The sequence below is a fragment of the Gavialis gangeticus genome, unplaced genomic scaffold, assembly GCF_001723915.1.
Source record: "Gavialis gangeticus isolate Ggan-Ray unplaced genomic scaffold, GavGan_comp1, whole genome shotgun sequence".
NCBI lineage: Eukaryota > Metazoa > Chordata > Crocodylia > Gavialidae > Gavialis > Gavialis gangeticus.
The window spans coordinates 20,203,585-20,219,004 of NW_017729033.1; the positions used below are offsets into that span (position 1 = coordinate 20,203,585).

Genomic DNA, 15,420 nt, shown 5'->3' on the forward strand with positions numbered 1-15,420 from the left:
TTTTTAGAAACACTATAGTTTAAAAGAAGGCGTTTAGTAATTTCCACTGCTGGGTTGGTCCACTGTCGGTTACATCTGGAAGGCAATGTGTGCTGATATAAATTATACTGAATCTACTTTATTAATAGAAATATGTTTTCAAAATATAACGCACACATAGCATAAGTCAATCTTGAGGCTTTTATTTTCTTTCTTTTTCAGTCTCCTTTTCACTAGTGAATAGTAATGGCTGGAACACATTTTCTCAGCTCTGCAGGGAGGATCTGTAATCCTAGACCTTACTCAGCAGCCTGATGTACTGATTTATGGTACAAGGGCACTCTCAGAATCTCATGTTCTTGTTCTCTCATCAATCTAAAGCAATAATTACAATAAACCATAGGCCAGTCAAGTCTTAGATGTTGACAGTTATAGCTCACAGTTTAAACAAAATTCACAGTAAGGAAGCTGACAAGAAAACAATGTGCATGCTATTCTCAGAGAGGTCTCTACAAATAAATATAGCCTCCCATACTATGTTTCCCTCCAGAAAGTTGTCATGGCTTCTAGCTCTGTTTGTAGCTATATGAATAAGAGCCTTATCAGAGTCTAAAACATGGTTTTCTGAAGCTAGCAACTCCCTTCAGCACAGAGACTGAAGGCCTGATTCAGATAAGCCAAAAAATAACATGTAATGTAACACACTCATTGAACCACACTCAAGATTTCTATCCTAAAATGTATACTCTCTCAGTGGTACCTCAAGCATTTTCCACCCTGGACTATATACATATAATATACACACATACATATACACACATATATACATATATATATACACACACACACACAGAGTTTTTAAAAAATAAGTTATATATATTAATAATGATATGTGTTATATATATATATATAAACTGCTTTTTTCCCTGCTGTAAACCCCACCCCCCATACACCTCCACAACAACAAAGGGCTTTAGGATTTATTAAGGGGATAAGAAGAAACTGTATCTAGTTTAAATACTCAGCAGGGAGTTCTCAAGATGGTGTGAAGCTGACTGAACCCCAGCAAGAGTTGCAGAATCAGCACATCAGGCTGCAAAGCATTTTAAATGCTAGCATCCCTCAGAGCAAAACAGGGTGTGAGATGAGTGAAGGCAAGTACATGTCAGGGTGGCATAGTGGGACAACAGAGAGATTGAGTTCATCTCTTGCCTTGTCTTACATCAAGACATTTCAAATGACTTGCATAGCATCATATATTAGGTCTTCGCAAACTCTGTCCAGGATATACCATATCTTTGTTGAGCAAAAGACTTTACCGCTGGAAATAAATCTATATTTTTGAAAAGGGAAATCATGGAACAGAAGTTATATAAAATGATTTAGAAATTATGTATGGAAAATATGCATTCTAAAGTGGGAAGAGGAGGAGGATGATGCTTAGCTAATAAGAGCTAGGAAATACTTTAAATGTAGGAAGTATGATAAAGAATATATGATGCTGAAGGTACTGAATGTCCTTATGATAAAGCATTTAGCAAGGCTGTGTGAAACAGCACCGGTTCTGCCTGGACTTCCATTTCAACGTTTCGATGGAACAGTGTTTTGTTTAGAGTTTTGTTTAGTTTCAAAAGCGCTGTCCTTTTTGTTTCACCAAAACTGTTTTGCTGTTTCAATGCTGTTCTGATGTTTCGCCCAAAGGCTATTCCACAGCCAGTGCTGGGAAGATCGGTGCTGCTGCTGGCCCCAGCCAGCAGCACCAGCCTCCTGTTATCCAGCAGACAGATTCGGGGCTTGCCCGTACACTCGGGTGGGCTGTGCCAGACTGCTCCCAGGGGTGTGGACCCCCAGTCTGCTTGTCAGATGACAGGAGGCTAGTGCAGCTGACTGGGGCCAGTGGCAGCCAGGGCCATCCCTGGGGGCGACCAATGGCGTGACCGCCCCAGGCCCTGCGTTTTGGGGTGCTGCATGGAGCCAGATGGAGTGGCCATGGTAACTCTGCGCCGCTGCCACCAGCTTCGTGTCCGGCTGCTCACTAACTCGACCACCCCACCCCCTTCCACCGATGGTGGTGGTGGCTTCTTCACGTCCAGGGCACATGAGATCAGGGCAGGGGCAGGTCCCTGCATGAGCTGATTTGCCCCGGGCCCCACACCAGAACCAAACCGAGGAGGGTGTGGGACCTGCCCCCGTCCTGATCCCGCATGCCCTGGATGCGAAGAAGCCGTCGCTGCCATTGATGGCAGCACTAGCACTGGGGGAGAGGTGGGTAGCGAGCAGTGGGATGCGAAGCTGGCACCGGCAGCAGTCACTATAGCCACGCCACCCGGCTCTGAAGGGGGCCCCTCAAAGTGCGGGGCCTAGGGTGGTCAACCCATTTTCTCACACACACACACACACACACACACACACACACACACACCCACACACACACACACACACACACCCCCCCGGGACGGCCCTGGCTGCTGCTGGCCCCAGCCGGCAGCACCAGCCTCCTGTGATCCAGCACGCAGATTGCTCCCAAGGGTGCAGGCCCCCAGCCTGGCACAGCCCCCGCAGTCCTCCTGAGTGTGTGGGCAAGCCCGGTCTGCCTGTCAGATGACAGGAGGCTGGTGCTGCTGGCTGGGACCAGCACTGAAGCCAAGTAAGCCTGGCTTTGAAACTCAAAATGTTCTAACTAAAATGGCTAACGGTTGTGCATGTTAATACACGTGTGCGTGCACACACGCACATACATACACGACCCTTAGCTATGGATCTTCACGCCTCCCCAGCCCCAAATAGCCTAAGACTACTAATCAGCAGAGAACACTACAAACCTATTTATATAGGCTCCTGTACAAGTAAGCATTTGAGTGAGGGAGGTGAGGAATTTGGTATTCTGCAACATAATTATTTTATTCGCTGCTTATTGCAGGGACATCTAGACTCTCACATAGATGCGCCTTTTAATCTCTCTCTTTATTTAATAAATGGTTAAAATAATATAGTAATTAGAGGGAGAAACAACAGAAAGGTCAAATATATGTTTAGTTAAGAATAGCATAAATTGTCCCCTGAAAAATGACTTTACTCAGACCTGAAATTCTGTGGACATACATGGAAAACTTTTACAGCCAGCATGTGAGAGCCTTCATGGTAGATATAAAATTAACCCAATAAGCTGGAAATATAAATATAAAATACCAACACATTATCGTATATACACAATTTTTAAAAGGCAGACAAATGACTGTACACAATTATTAATATAAAGTTGTATTTCACAAGTACAACAGATAAAGCCTCTTAGAGTGCACATCAAGAACAAATTAATTTAATAGTCAAGTCAATGCTTATGGCCACTGATCTAAAATTTTAGATGTTCTTTGGTGAGAAAATGATTTTCACACATTTCAAGCATAAGCCACCAAACATTCTTTACCAGATGCACATGGTAAACCAATCTCCATTTAACATAAAATTACACATACACCACAGACCTACCTCTGCTCCAAACCAAAGCTGCCCTGCAAGGTTGTCATGGCGTATTTCCTCTGGAAATTTGACACAGAAGTCCCGGTTGGCCCGGTCATGTGGAATGCATTCATCCATGATCTGATTTATGATGTTTAAAACATTATCCTGGAACAGAAAATCATAATAGCAGCTAATAGCAGCAGGTAATACATACATATACTGGTACACTGCAGATATTAAAGACACTGTTACTAAAGCAACTTTATTCGGCTTTTTTCAAACTTTTCTAAAAAAACCCACAATATGGAAAAACCAATTAAAATCACATTTTATCTGCAAACTCTGCTGGTTACCGCTGATAATAGATACTGGGTTTAGGAAGGAGGAAAAGCAGAAACATTCACTATTTTTTTCAGTTTGGTTACTGTACACAGTTTAGGTAGCAGAATTGTGGGTGTAGTTAATTGCAGATAAACAACAAATAGAAAAAATTCTGATTGGCGGGTGGGGGGGAGCTCCTTGAAACAATGCAACTTTTTTTTAAAGAATGTGAGCGTGTTATACAATTCCTCATTGATTTATACTTTAGATTTATAACACAACAGCCAACATGGGATTCACCAAGAGCAAGCCATGCCTCACCAACCTGTTTTCCTTCTATGATAACGTGACAGGCTCTGTGGAAGAGGGGGTGGGAGGGAGAAAGGGAAGCAGTGACTGTGACATGTCTTGACTTCAGCAAGGCTTTTGACACAGTTTCTCACAACATTTTCATTAACAAGCTAGGGAAACACAGAATAAATGAAAGTCGAAGAAGGTGGATACATAACTGGTTGAGTCATCATGATCAACATATAGTCATCAATGGCTCAATTCCTAGCTGGGAGGAGATATCAAATGGGGGTTCTATCCTGGGTCCAGTATTGTTTAGCATGTTTGTTAATGATTTGGATGATGGGACTGTGTGCATGCTTAGCATATTTGTGGGTGGCACCAAGCTGGGTGGCATTACAGATGCTCTGGAGTGTAGGGTTAGGATCCAGAATGACTTGGACAGATGTGAGAAATGGTCCACAATCAACCAGAATAAATTCAAAAACAACAAGTGCAAAATCCTAAATCTGGGACAAAATAACTGCATGCACAAATATGGATCTGGGAATGACTGGCTAGGTTGCAAGACTGCAGAGAAGGACCTAGGGGTTACAGTAGACGATAAGCCAAATGTGAGTCAGCAGTATGCTCATGTTGCAAAAAAAAGGTAAGAGGTAACAGGCGTGTCACTTGCAAATCAAAGAAAGTCATTCTTCTGCTCTATACAACAATTGTGAGGCCTCACTCTGTCCAGTTTTGGACTCCACACTTCAAGAAGTATATGGATAGATTGCCAAGAGTCCAGTGGAGAGCGATTAGGTTATCATCAGAGGCCCGGGAAACAGGACATGCGAGAAGAGGCTGGGGTTACTTAGTCAGGAGATGAGAAGACTGAAGGGGGACTTGATAACAGTCTTCAAATACCTGAAGGGTGATATAGAGAGGTTGGAGATGGCCTTCTGTCTGTTGTTGGAGGAGACAGGACTAGAAGCAACGGACTCAAGTTTCAGCAGAGGAAATTTTGGCTAGCGATTAGGAGGAACTTTCTGACTATGAGAATAACCAAACAAACTATCTAGAGAAGCTGTGGAATCTCCATCCCAGGAAATGTTCAAAGGCAAGCTGAACAGATACTTGGCTGTGATGATTTAGTCAAGGATGATCCTGCCTTGAGCCTGGGGAGGGGAGACTGGACTAAACGACCTCATGAGGTCCCTTCTAGCTCCACTTTCGTAGGGTGTTCTGAACAGGAGCACCTATGTTCTGTATTCATTTATCTGATAAAGCACCTCAAACAATAGTAGCATAGTTATTTTTAAAAATGCAACTCCATAAATACAGAACATCCCAAAATAACATAAAGTAGAAATAATTAAAACTTCCTGTATTTCCTGTATGACGCCAGAAATACATGCTTAAACTCTCCTAAAATTACATGTCTTGCAGAGTGCCCAGACGGTCACTAGAACTGTGGAAAGGAGAGGGGAGCAAGGAATTAACAGCATTATTCTGATTTGGTCTGGCAGTGTAAAGCAGGTAGTTCCTCTCAAATACCTGCTGGCTGGCTCTCCTTTGGCATCTTCCAAACCCTTCTGAAGATCATAGAAATTAGCCTAAATTACAGCACCCTAGTGGCTGCGTTACCCTATTCCTGGGTTGGAAAATAATCATAGAGCCAAAGCCACCCTCCTTATGTGTAGTGTCATTTGGCATACATTTTGTATTCATTTAGCTGGAAAGCCTATGCTGTAGACAGGTGAGAAGGTACACGCATATAACATATATCATATAGGCTTTTACAAATTCACCTGTGGAGGTACATAGAATTTAATTTGCAGCAAGACAAATATATTTTGATATGCAGCTGTTTAGCTCGGTTAATGTGTGGCACCAACACCACCGAGATCTCAGGTTCAATCCCTAGATGATCTCTTGAGGTCCCTTCCAGCCTTACTTCTCTATGAAATCTATGAATCGAGGTTTAGAACCCCAATGACGTGTCTGGTTTCTGTCTCATGTCTTATCTCTATTTACTGTAGCCTTTTTCTTCTTACTCAAAACATTTCTCAGAAAATAAATATAATCTGCCACTTAGAAAAACCTGTTTAGCAGGCAGGAGGCTTTTAAGTTTAAAGACTTCATCTCTTCTGCTTTTCTTTCCATTTTTTTTAAAAAGCAAAATAAGTAGTTTGACAAAAATCTGTCTCCTTTGTACCCTTTCCCTGGGGACATACAAAGCCTATTGCAGTTGAGCAGCAGTGTCTTATTTCCTATCATTTTAAAGCAGACAGCTGAAATTGTTACTGCCATACAGCACTGTAACCTCAACATGCCACCAACAGATACAGTGGTGTCCATGTAAAAAGTATACCTTTGCAAACACTTACTGTACAATGGTACCTGAGATGTGTCAGTTATTTCTCATTCTTAATATAGGCCAATTGTTAGAAACTTACCTTGGTAAAAAGGAGCTGTATAGTACTGCCTCACTGATATACAAGTCCATACACTGGAAGCCTATGGCACAATGACTTGTTCAGGTGCATGTTCTAGCTCAGCAGGATAGTACATTACTTCCCCTACAGAAAGGCTTATCAACAGGGATCTGGGTTTTCCATTTCCCACAGAAAAATGGTGGAAAATGTGGATTTTCCCTTTTGACGTAAAAAAGTACAGATGCTTCATTTTTAACAGAGAGGCACATGAAATTTCCACTTTTGCAAAAAGCTGTCTGCAGGTTGGCAGAGTTCCAGCCTGCAAGGGGATGTGAGGAGAGGGAAAAGGGCGGTCAGGCAGGGGGCACCATGCACATGTGCATGCTCACATAACCATAGGGCTACTAGGAGAGCAGTTCCTATAGGTAAGTTGGGGGTGGGGAGGGGGGACACGGAGGCCCACATAGGGAGGGAGGGAGTTGGGCAGGGCTGGGGCTGCTGCCCAGGTGGTGCATGGGGCTTGGGGCTGCAGGGCCATGTGTAGCCATAGGGCCCTGGCAGAGAGTGGGATGGAGCCATGGGCTCAGGCTCCCCGCCCTGCTGCCCTCCCCCAGGGCCTCCACAGCCCAGCAGGCAGGAACTGGTGCAGTAGGGCAGACTGGGGCTGGGCAGGGAAGCTCGTGCCACTGCTGGGAGCTGCACAGCACCATGGTGAGGTGCCCCCAAGTCCGACAGCAGTGGGGGTAGAGGCGCGGAGTTGTGCCCCTTGCTGCAGCTTGGTGTGCAGGGTCACTTCACCAAGGCGGCACGGTGCCTGCAGTGGCAAGGAGCTGTCCTGCCCGGCCCTGCTCTGCCTGGGAGTGAGGGGCCTGGACCTGCATTCTGGTGAGTGCAAAGGGCAAGGGGAGCTCTGATTTTCCATGGTAAAAACAACCAAAATCAGGTACCAGCATTTATACAGTTAGAATTTATTTTATTATAGTGACTGAGGCACTGGTAGGCTTCCAAACTGCTTTAAAATTGTAAATACATCAATAAAACATTGTGTTCAGTTGATACCTAAATATATAGTGGCATTTCATTTTAATCACAGATTTTTGGGGGTTTTAATCAGAGAATTTGCAATTTTTAAACAAGAGAAAACCAGGATCCTTGCTTATCAACCAAATACTCGTTAGCACCTGCCCAGCAACACACAGCTAGGGAAGCAAATACAATATAACCTCATAAATCCAGCATGCTCAGGACCAAGCACCTGCTTGAAATGTGAAAATTCCAGATTTTTTTAAACCAGGGCGGTGGCTGGTCACAGAGTGGGCATCTGAGGGGGGAGCAGCCAGTCCTGGAGCAGTGGCTGCACACAGAGCAGTGACATGGGGTGGTGGATGGCAGTGGCAGCTGCCACGTGCAAGCTTCCACCTCCGCTGCTCTGGGTCTGGCCACCACTATTCTCCAATGTAATGTATTTTAAAGAAGTGCCGGATTTTCAAGAATTCCAAATGTTTGATATCTGGATTTATGAGGTTATACTGTATAAGCTTTCTATCTGGCTGTACAATGAGAAGTGGGGGAAAATGGTTTTATCTGTACTGGAATATATTTGTTTTCTTCCTAAAGCTAAAAACAACGAGTATATTGAATTCAATGAAAGTGTTTCAAGTAATAGTGAGAAAAGCAAAGGGCTATTATAGCCACAAAACTGATGGAGCCCCTTCTTGCCCAGTAGCCAAGTAACAAAGCCTTCACGTCACAAGTGGAAGATGTAGATTCAATTCCTTCTTCTCCCTGACAGGGTATGAACCCATATCTTCCATTTTGCAGGAGTGCTGAGACAGGTCTCACTCAACCCCTGGCACTGAAGCTGTTCTGTTTGATAAATTATACATTTATCTGAAACAGCAAGAGAAAGGAGGATGTATCCTGGGATGCTGAAGGACTGCAAATTGCTTGTTTCATCTCTGTGGAGCAGAATGAAGTTACTCTAACACTAGTTAGGTAGTAGGGCCCAGTATCCTCACCTGAAGTGGCATAACTTTAAAACACTCAGAGGGCCCTTAAGCATGAATGAGCTTTAACATGTAGAAGCTTGTGTTTTAAGTGCCCTTAATACGGTCTAAATGTAACATGTAACTTCACCCCAAGTAAAAAGGGTGGCAATGCTACCACTACCACCCCTTTCTTCTTGCATCTCCTCCTCCTCAGCCTTGAATCTTTCTTCCAAGTGAAACCACTCACTAAATTATATTCAAATTACTGTAGAGTTGTAAGATAACTGAAATAAGTTCTCTCTTTGTCAAGACATGTCAGGTTTTGCATATCACCAAGGATTTTAAAAGAAAAGGTCAACACATGCTCTTGAACAGTGCTTCACACAATACTATCACTTGAGCAGACAAAGGTGGTTCACTTAAGTATAATGACAAAATTCTAAATGACACAGGCGACACTTAACAGCTAGGGACAGAAATTAGGAACAGACACAGTTAGGAACAGAAGACTGTCTGAAGCTGAGGAGATTATGTAAAACCCAAAAGGTATAAAAATCACATATCAAGCAAGGGACACTTCAAATGATTGCATCTGTAATGCAAATGCATACTCTGGGCATACTCTGGGACCAGCTGCATTGCCTATAGCTCCAACAGTATCCCCAGCACAATGAAAAATCCTGGTATCAAGCCCAGGAACATCTTTTAACACTGAAGAGATGTAATAGGAAAATATAATCTTAGCAGTAGAGTTCTGCAAAACCCACAGGCAAAATAGAAAAGTATCACACAAGAGGGCTTCTGGAGAACATTCGGAACTTGATGAAATAACAGTTTAAACAATACTGCATAATTTTAGGACAGGAGGTAATACTCCAAGTTATGTTTATTTCCTGTTTGAATGGAGACAAATACAATTTTCAATTCTCTTTCTTTCACTGTAGAATATTAGCCACCGCAGTGATCGCTTTACCTACACTAAGCAGAAACCCCAGTAGACAATTCCCTGCTTTAATCTTTTACCTTACAGCATTTCCAGCTTTTCTAGTACAATTTTATTTTACAGCAAGTCAAAACAAGATTCTGTTTCTATGTTACAGTCTTTTCTAGGATGATGTAAAATTCCCACAGTTGTCAATTGAAATTTTGTGCGCTGAGAGTGAAATACTTCAAGTAAAGAACTAGTTTTGCTGTTTTTTACATCATCATTACATTTACAAGTGTTGATTTCTATAATATTCTAATATTATAAAAGCCTTAGTCCATCTGTCTGTCCATAAAGTTTTATTTGCACTCTGATTGGTTGTCTCGGCAGCTAATTACAATGCTTACTGAAACAACCAGAGTGCTCTGCACAGACAGAAGCACCGCCATGAAGGCAGGGACTGAGGAGCCAGAGCAGGGGGGCAAAGCCAGCAGTGCACGCCGCCCCCCCACCGGCCCCTCAGCCCCTGCCGTCATGGCAGCGCCATCCCCCAGCAGGGCCAAAGCAGGGGAGGTGAGGCCAGCTGGAGACAGAGGGGGACGGGGGGAGAATGAGCCTCGACCCAACATGGCGAGATGGGAGCAGGGGGGAAGGGGCCAGATGAGAAGCAGAGGCAGGCCAGACGCAGGGCTCTGTCCCTGCCCCCCCCCATGACAGTGGGGACTGAGGGGCTGGAGTGGGTTGGCAAAGCCAGCAGTGCTGGCTTTGCCATCCCCCTGACTCCAGCCCCCCAGTCCTCGCTGTCATGGAGGTGCTGTCCACACCGTCCCCCAGCAGGGCCAGAGCAGCTGGCCTCAACCCCCTCCCTGGCTCTGCTCCTTGGAGGCAGAGGGGGAAGGAGTAGGGGAGTAATGGGCCCGGACCCAACGCAGCAGGAAGGAGGAGAGCAGGGGACCAGACAAGAACAGAAGAAGCAGGGGCAGAGGTGGATGCAGGGCTCCAGCCCCACCTGCCCCCCTCCCCATGACGGCGGGGACTGAGGGGCCAGAGCAGGTAGTCGAGATGTGGGGGCCCACAGGGCCAGAGGCAAAATGGCGGCAGCATGGGGCATTGGGTGGCAGTGCTTCGTCTCTGTTATCCTCCCCCTATCGTTTTTGATGGGCAATTGGCCAGCGAGTGTAGAAGAATCTGAAATGATTTCAGAGGCTAATAAATTACAAGCATCTGTGGACTCTGTACATCCAATACATTTATTTTAGCTCAAATATCATTATATTTTAAGGGTATACATTATTTCAAAAATTAATAAAACATGAAAAATAAATATACCCTTGACATTTTAGAGAATCAACTGCTTGCAGCATAAGTGACATTTACAGTTCTCCACTGTCAAACATTCCTATATACCGTGTCTCTGGGAGGGACTACCCTAAACAGCCGAGAGTTATTGAGATGCTTCTCCCACCTTGTATATCCTAGCCTCTGTCCTTCTATGAAACCACAGGCACCATCAGCCAATTTAACATAACAGAGTCAGGTGACTGTGCCGCACCAGTAATTAAGAGTCTCAGGCAATTAAAATTTGAATATATAGTTCCTCTCTGAAGCTAAATCAACAATACAAACACTGAACTGCAATCTGCTCTGACACAGGAATCTAATACATGAACAGTTTGAGATTCTGGGTTGAGCCAGCATTTGGAAAGCTCTTCAGACCCCCCTTCTACCAGCTGCAGTTTTACCTCACAGCACCTACTCCTGGTATAAGTAATTACCAGGTCATTCTCTGAAGAAGCTCTTTGAAAGAGAGAAGATCGTCCTCTCGAACTCCTGCCCATCCCCCTTTTGATTTTTTTTTAACCATTTACTGCGTCTCTCCTGTAGGAAAAACTCTATGCTGTAAAAAATGCTATTATTTCTTTTGGTCTGCAGTTTCACAGACCTTAAAATAGCTCCTCTCACTACAAATTATGCAATTACTTCTTATTTTATATTCATTACTAGATAGCTAAAATAGTCACAAGTCATTTTAAATCCACCACTCATAAAAAATGTTCTAGATAAAACACCGATAACTGATTCTACATTAAATCTCTTTTTCTTGGGGGTTTATTTTTTTTCTGAGAATTTTGCAACTTTATGATGTCAGAATCAGAATAAACCAAAAAGGATGACTGGAATACTTGCTTCCATGATTTCAAATCTCTGCTGCTCCACAACTGGAAGAATGCCAGCCAATTTAGATAGACTATCCGATACATTGTAAGCAAATTAGTCTTTTCCTTAATAGATCTTCAAGAAACATTCAATTTAGTTAATTACAGTATTCTGCTTTGTAAGCTAAGAATGAATGGGTTCAGACACATGGTGGTGGTGTGGTTTTACTTTAATTTAAGTTACAGAAATCAATTAGCTGGAATTAAAGCAGTAAATCTTTCACTTGATCCATTTCTCTACAGGGCAGCCTCAGGGTTTTGGTAGTTTTATCTGTTAACTTTTCTTTCATTTTCAAAGTGGGATGAGAAGTTCTGTTTAACATGGTCTGGTAACTTCAAGCACAGTGGAAAAAAGTTTCAGAAATATAGGCTTGTGACCGACACTAGCTCCTTGGACGAGTCTGATTCAGATACATCATAAGAATGGGAAAAACAGACATAAAGGTCGCCATGAACTTTAAAACATTGACAAAAATGGTTAATTTAAATTTTTAGCCATGCACTCAAGCTTAGGCCTGGAACATGAAGCTATTAGCTACTATTTTTGTGGCTTTGTTGAACCATGGATTTGGTGAGATGAAATTTTGTATTTGCTTTCTGCAAGTTAGAAAACAGACAGCAAATAAATGTAATGATTTGATATGTGCTTATACTAACAGTATCAGTGTCAGTTGAGCCTCTCTCCATTCATCAGCTCTCCAGGAAGATCTCCATCATATATCTTCTTTAATGCTGCCACATAACAATAGTACATCTTTTTTATGATATGATGATTTGCCCTTTAATTTTTTCTGTCTTTAGGGACCATCTGAAGAGTCTATGCTATCCTACTACAAACTGCATCTGCATTACAGTTGCACCTAAGACTTGAACTATATTGCACTGGATTGTCTTTTAAATATGTAATTCTCACCTGTACTTTTTGTCCATCACAAGCTCTTATAGACAAGTACTATGCCTTACTTTGATTCAGAAAGTGCTTAATACATCTTTGACACTACCAGGAACAGAGTATACTATTTTAGCCTGATCAGTTAACCAATATATAGTGTTATGTGGGATATTTTCATTACGAGGAGAATTTACTGATACAATCAAGTTTTGTTTTTTGGATGCAATTACATTTATTTACAAGAAATGTTTAAGGGGTCCATCTGCAGAACATAATAGGAGCCCAGTAACAGGAGGCAATATTTTTGAACAGAGCTTCAAGACTGTAAAGTCAGCATATAGTCCAAAATGATCCCTCATTTGGTGGTCTCCAAGGGCTATATGTTCAGTCTCTCTCTTGTTGTTTATGTGGTTATTTGAGCTGTTTCTCTGTCTGCAAGCTGTTTCTCCAAGATGTACAGAATCATAGAAAATGAGGGTTGGAAGTGACCTCAGGAGGTCTAGTCCAACCCCCCGCTCAAAGCAGGACCATCCCTAACTAGATCATCCCAGCCAAGGCTTTGCTTACCCTAGTCTTAAAAACCTCCAAAGATGGAGATTCCACAACATCTCTGGGTAACCTGCTCCAGGGCTTTACTATTCTTATAGTGAGAAAGTTTTTCCTAATATTCCTAAACTTCCTTTGCTGAAACTTGAGACCATTGCTCCTTGTTCTATCATCTGCCACCACTGAGAACAGTCTAGCTCCATCCTCTTTGTAACCACCCGTCAGGTTGTTGAAGGCTGTTACCAGTCTTCTCTTCTCCAGGCTAAATAAGTCCAGTTCCCTCAGCCTTTCCTCAGCAGTCATATAACCTAGCTATTTAAACCTGGTGTAGCCCTTCGCTGGACTCTCTCCAATTTGTCCACATCTTTTCTGTAGTGGGGGACCCAAAACTGGACACAATACTCCAGATGTGGCCACACCAGTGTCAAGCAAAGTGGAATTGTCACTTCCCTTGACCTGCTGGAAATGCTCCTACCAATGCAGCCCAGTATGCTGTTACCCTTCTTCACAACAAGGGCACACTATTGGCTCATATTCAGCTTACTAGCTAATTGCCTGTCAAGAATAACAGATTTCAGGGAGCGTTTACACCATGATCCACCCCTCCATTCCCCTCCTTTCTTCTCTATCGTCTGGCCCTGACAACAGCCACCATCATGACACCCTCTTTGCCTCCCCCCATCCTGTGCCCACCCAAGCCTGCGGAGCCTCCCTCCCTCCCCATCACCTCATCCTCCTTGTCAACTGTTGTCAGGGCTCCTTTCCTGCTCCCTTCCCTCCCTGCTGCCCAGCCTCAATAACAGCCGACAACTGCAACCCCCTCTTTGCCTCCCCCTGCCCCACTCCCCTCCCTTCCTCCCTCCCTGCCCACCCCTCCCTGCTGGCTGTTTTGGGGGGGCATCAGAGATGGGCAGTGGAGGAGGCATAATTTGGTATTTTTCTGGTTCTGAAATGGCAAAACCCCTTGCTGAAAGGAGTACTTCTGGGGACAAGGGGAGGGACTTCTGGTGGCAAAAGTCAGGAATCAGGAGGTGGGACTTCCAATCACAAGATGGTGACTACGGGCCAGGGCACCTGTCAAGGGATGAGGCTACCCATGCGGCCCTTGACAGCTTGCCAGAACTTGGTAAGTGGCCCTCCACCTGAAATAATTGCCCACCCCGATATAGATAGAATTGTCCACTGTAATCCCCAGGTCCTTTTCTGCAGAGCCGCTGCCCAGCCAGTCAGCCCCCAGCCTGTACTGGTGCATGGGATTGTCCCATCCTAACCACAGGACTTTGCACTTGTCCTTATTGAACCTTATGAGATTTCTTTGGTCCAATCCTCCAATTTGTTTACATCTCTCTGAATCCTAGTCCTACCGCCCAGCATATCTACAACTCTCCCTGGCCCAACACTTGGTGTCAGCTGCAAACTTGCTGAGGGTGTACTCTTCCAGCTCATTAATGAAAATATTGAACAAAACTGCTCCCAAGACCAACCCCTGGGGCACTCCACTTGATATTGGCTGCCAACGAGACATTGAGCTATTGATTACTACCCTTTGAACCCAACAATCCAGCCAACTTTCTATCCACCTTACAGTTCATTCACCCAACCCATACTTCTTCAGCTTGCTTACAAGAATGCTGTGGGAGATGGTATCAAAAGCCTTATTAAAGTCAAAGTATATTATGTCCACTGTTTTCCCTGCATCCACAGAGCCAGTTCTCATCACAGAAGGCAGTCATAGATTTCATAGACATTAGGGCTGGAAGGGACCTCGGAAGATCATCGAGTCCAGCCCCCCGCCCAAAGGGCAGGAAGTCAGCTGGGGTCATAGGATCCCAGCAAGATAAGCATCCACTTTACTCTTGAAGGTGTTCAGAGTAGGTGCTTGAACCACGTCCAATGGCAGGCTGTTCCAGACCCTGGGGGTTCGGACAGTAAAGAAATTCTTCCTTATGTCCAGCCTGAAACAGTCTACCAGTAGTTTATGACTGTTCGACCTCATCATCCCTTGGGGTGCTCTGGTGAACAAACATTCCCCCAGGTCCTGGTGGTCACCCCTGATAAATTTATAGGTGGCCATCAGATCACCCCTGAGCCTGCGCTTTTCCACACTAAAGAGTCCCATGGCTCTCAGCCTGTCATCGTAAGGTCTGTTTTCCTGACCTCTGATCACGCGTGTGGCTCTTCTCTGGACTCTCTCAAGCTTCTCCACATCCTTTTTGAATTGTGGAGCCCAAAACTGGACGCAGTACTCCAGCTACGGCCTCACCAAGGCTGAGTACAAGGGGAGAACGATGTTCCGGGATTTGCTTGAGAAGCATCTATGGATGCAAGCCAGCGTTTTGGTCGCTTTACTGGCCGCAGCATCACATTGCAGGCTCATGTTCAT

General features: G+C 44.1%; 1 protein-coding gene across 4 annotated transcripts in view; it reads right to left on the minus strand.

Moving 5' to 3' along the window:
* ZFYVE28 (zinc finger FYVE-type containing 28) overlaps nt 1-15,420 on the minus strand; it is a 403,791-nt gene that overhangs the window by 121,487 nt on the left and 266,884 nt on the right. For all 4 annotated transcript variants that reach the window (XR_002099255.1, XR_002099254.1, XM_019526250.1 and 1 more), the window contains exon 3: nt 3,469-3,606. Coding sequence is in view for 2 of the 4 variants with exons in the window: in XM_019526250.1 (XP_019381795.1) it covers nt 3,469-3,606 (138 nt within the window). In the remaining 2 variants the exon portion in view is untranslated. The remainder of the gene's footprint in view (nt 1-3,468; nt 3,607-15,420) is intronic.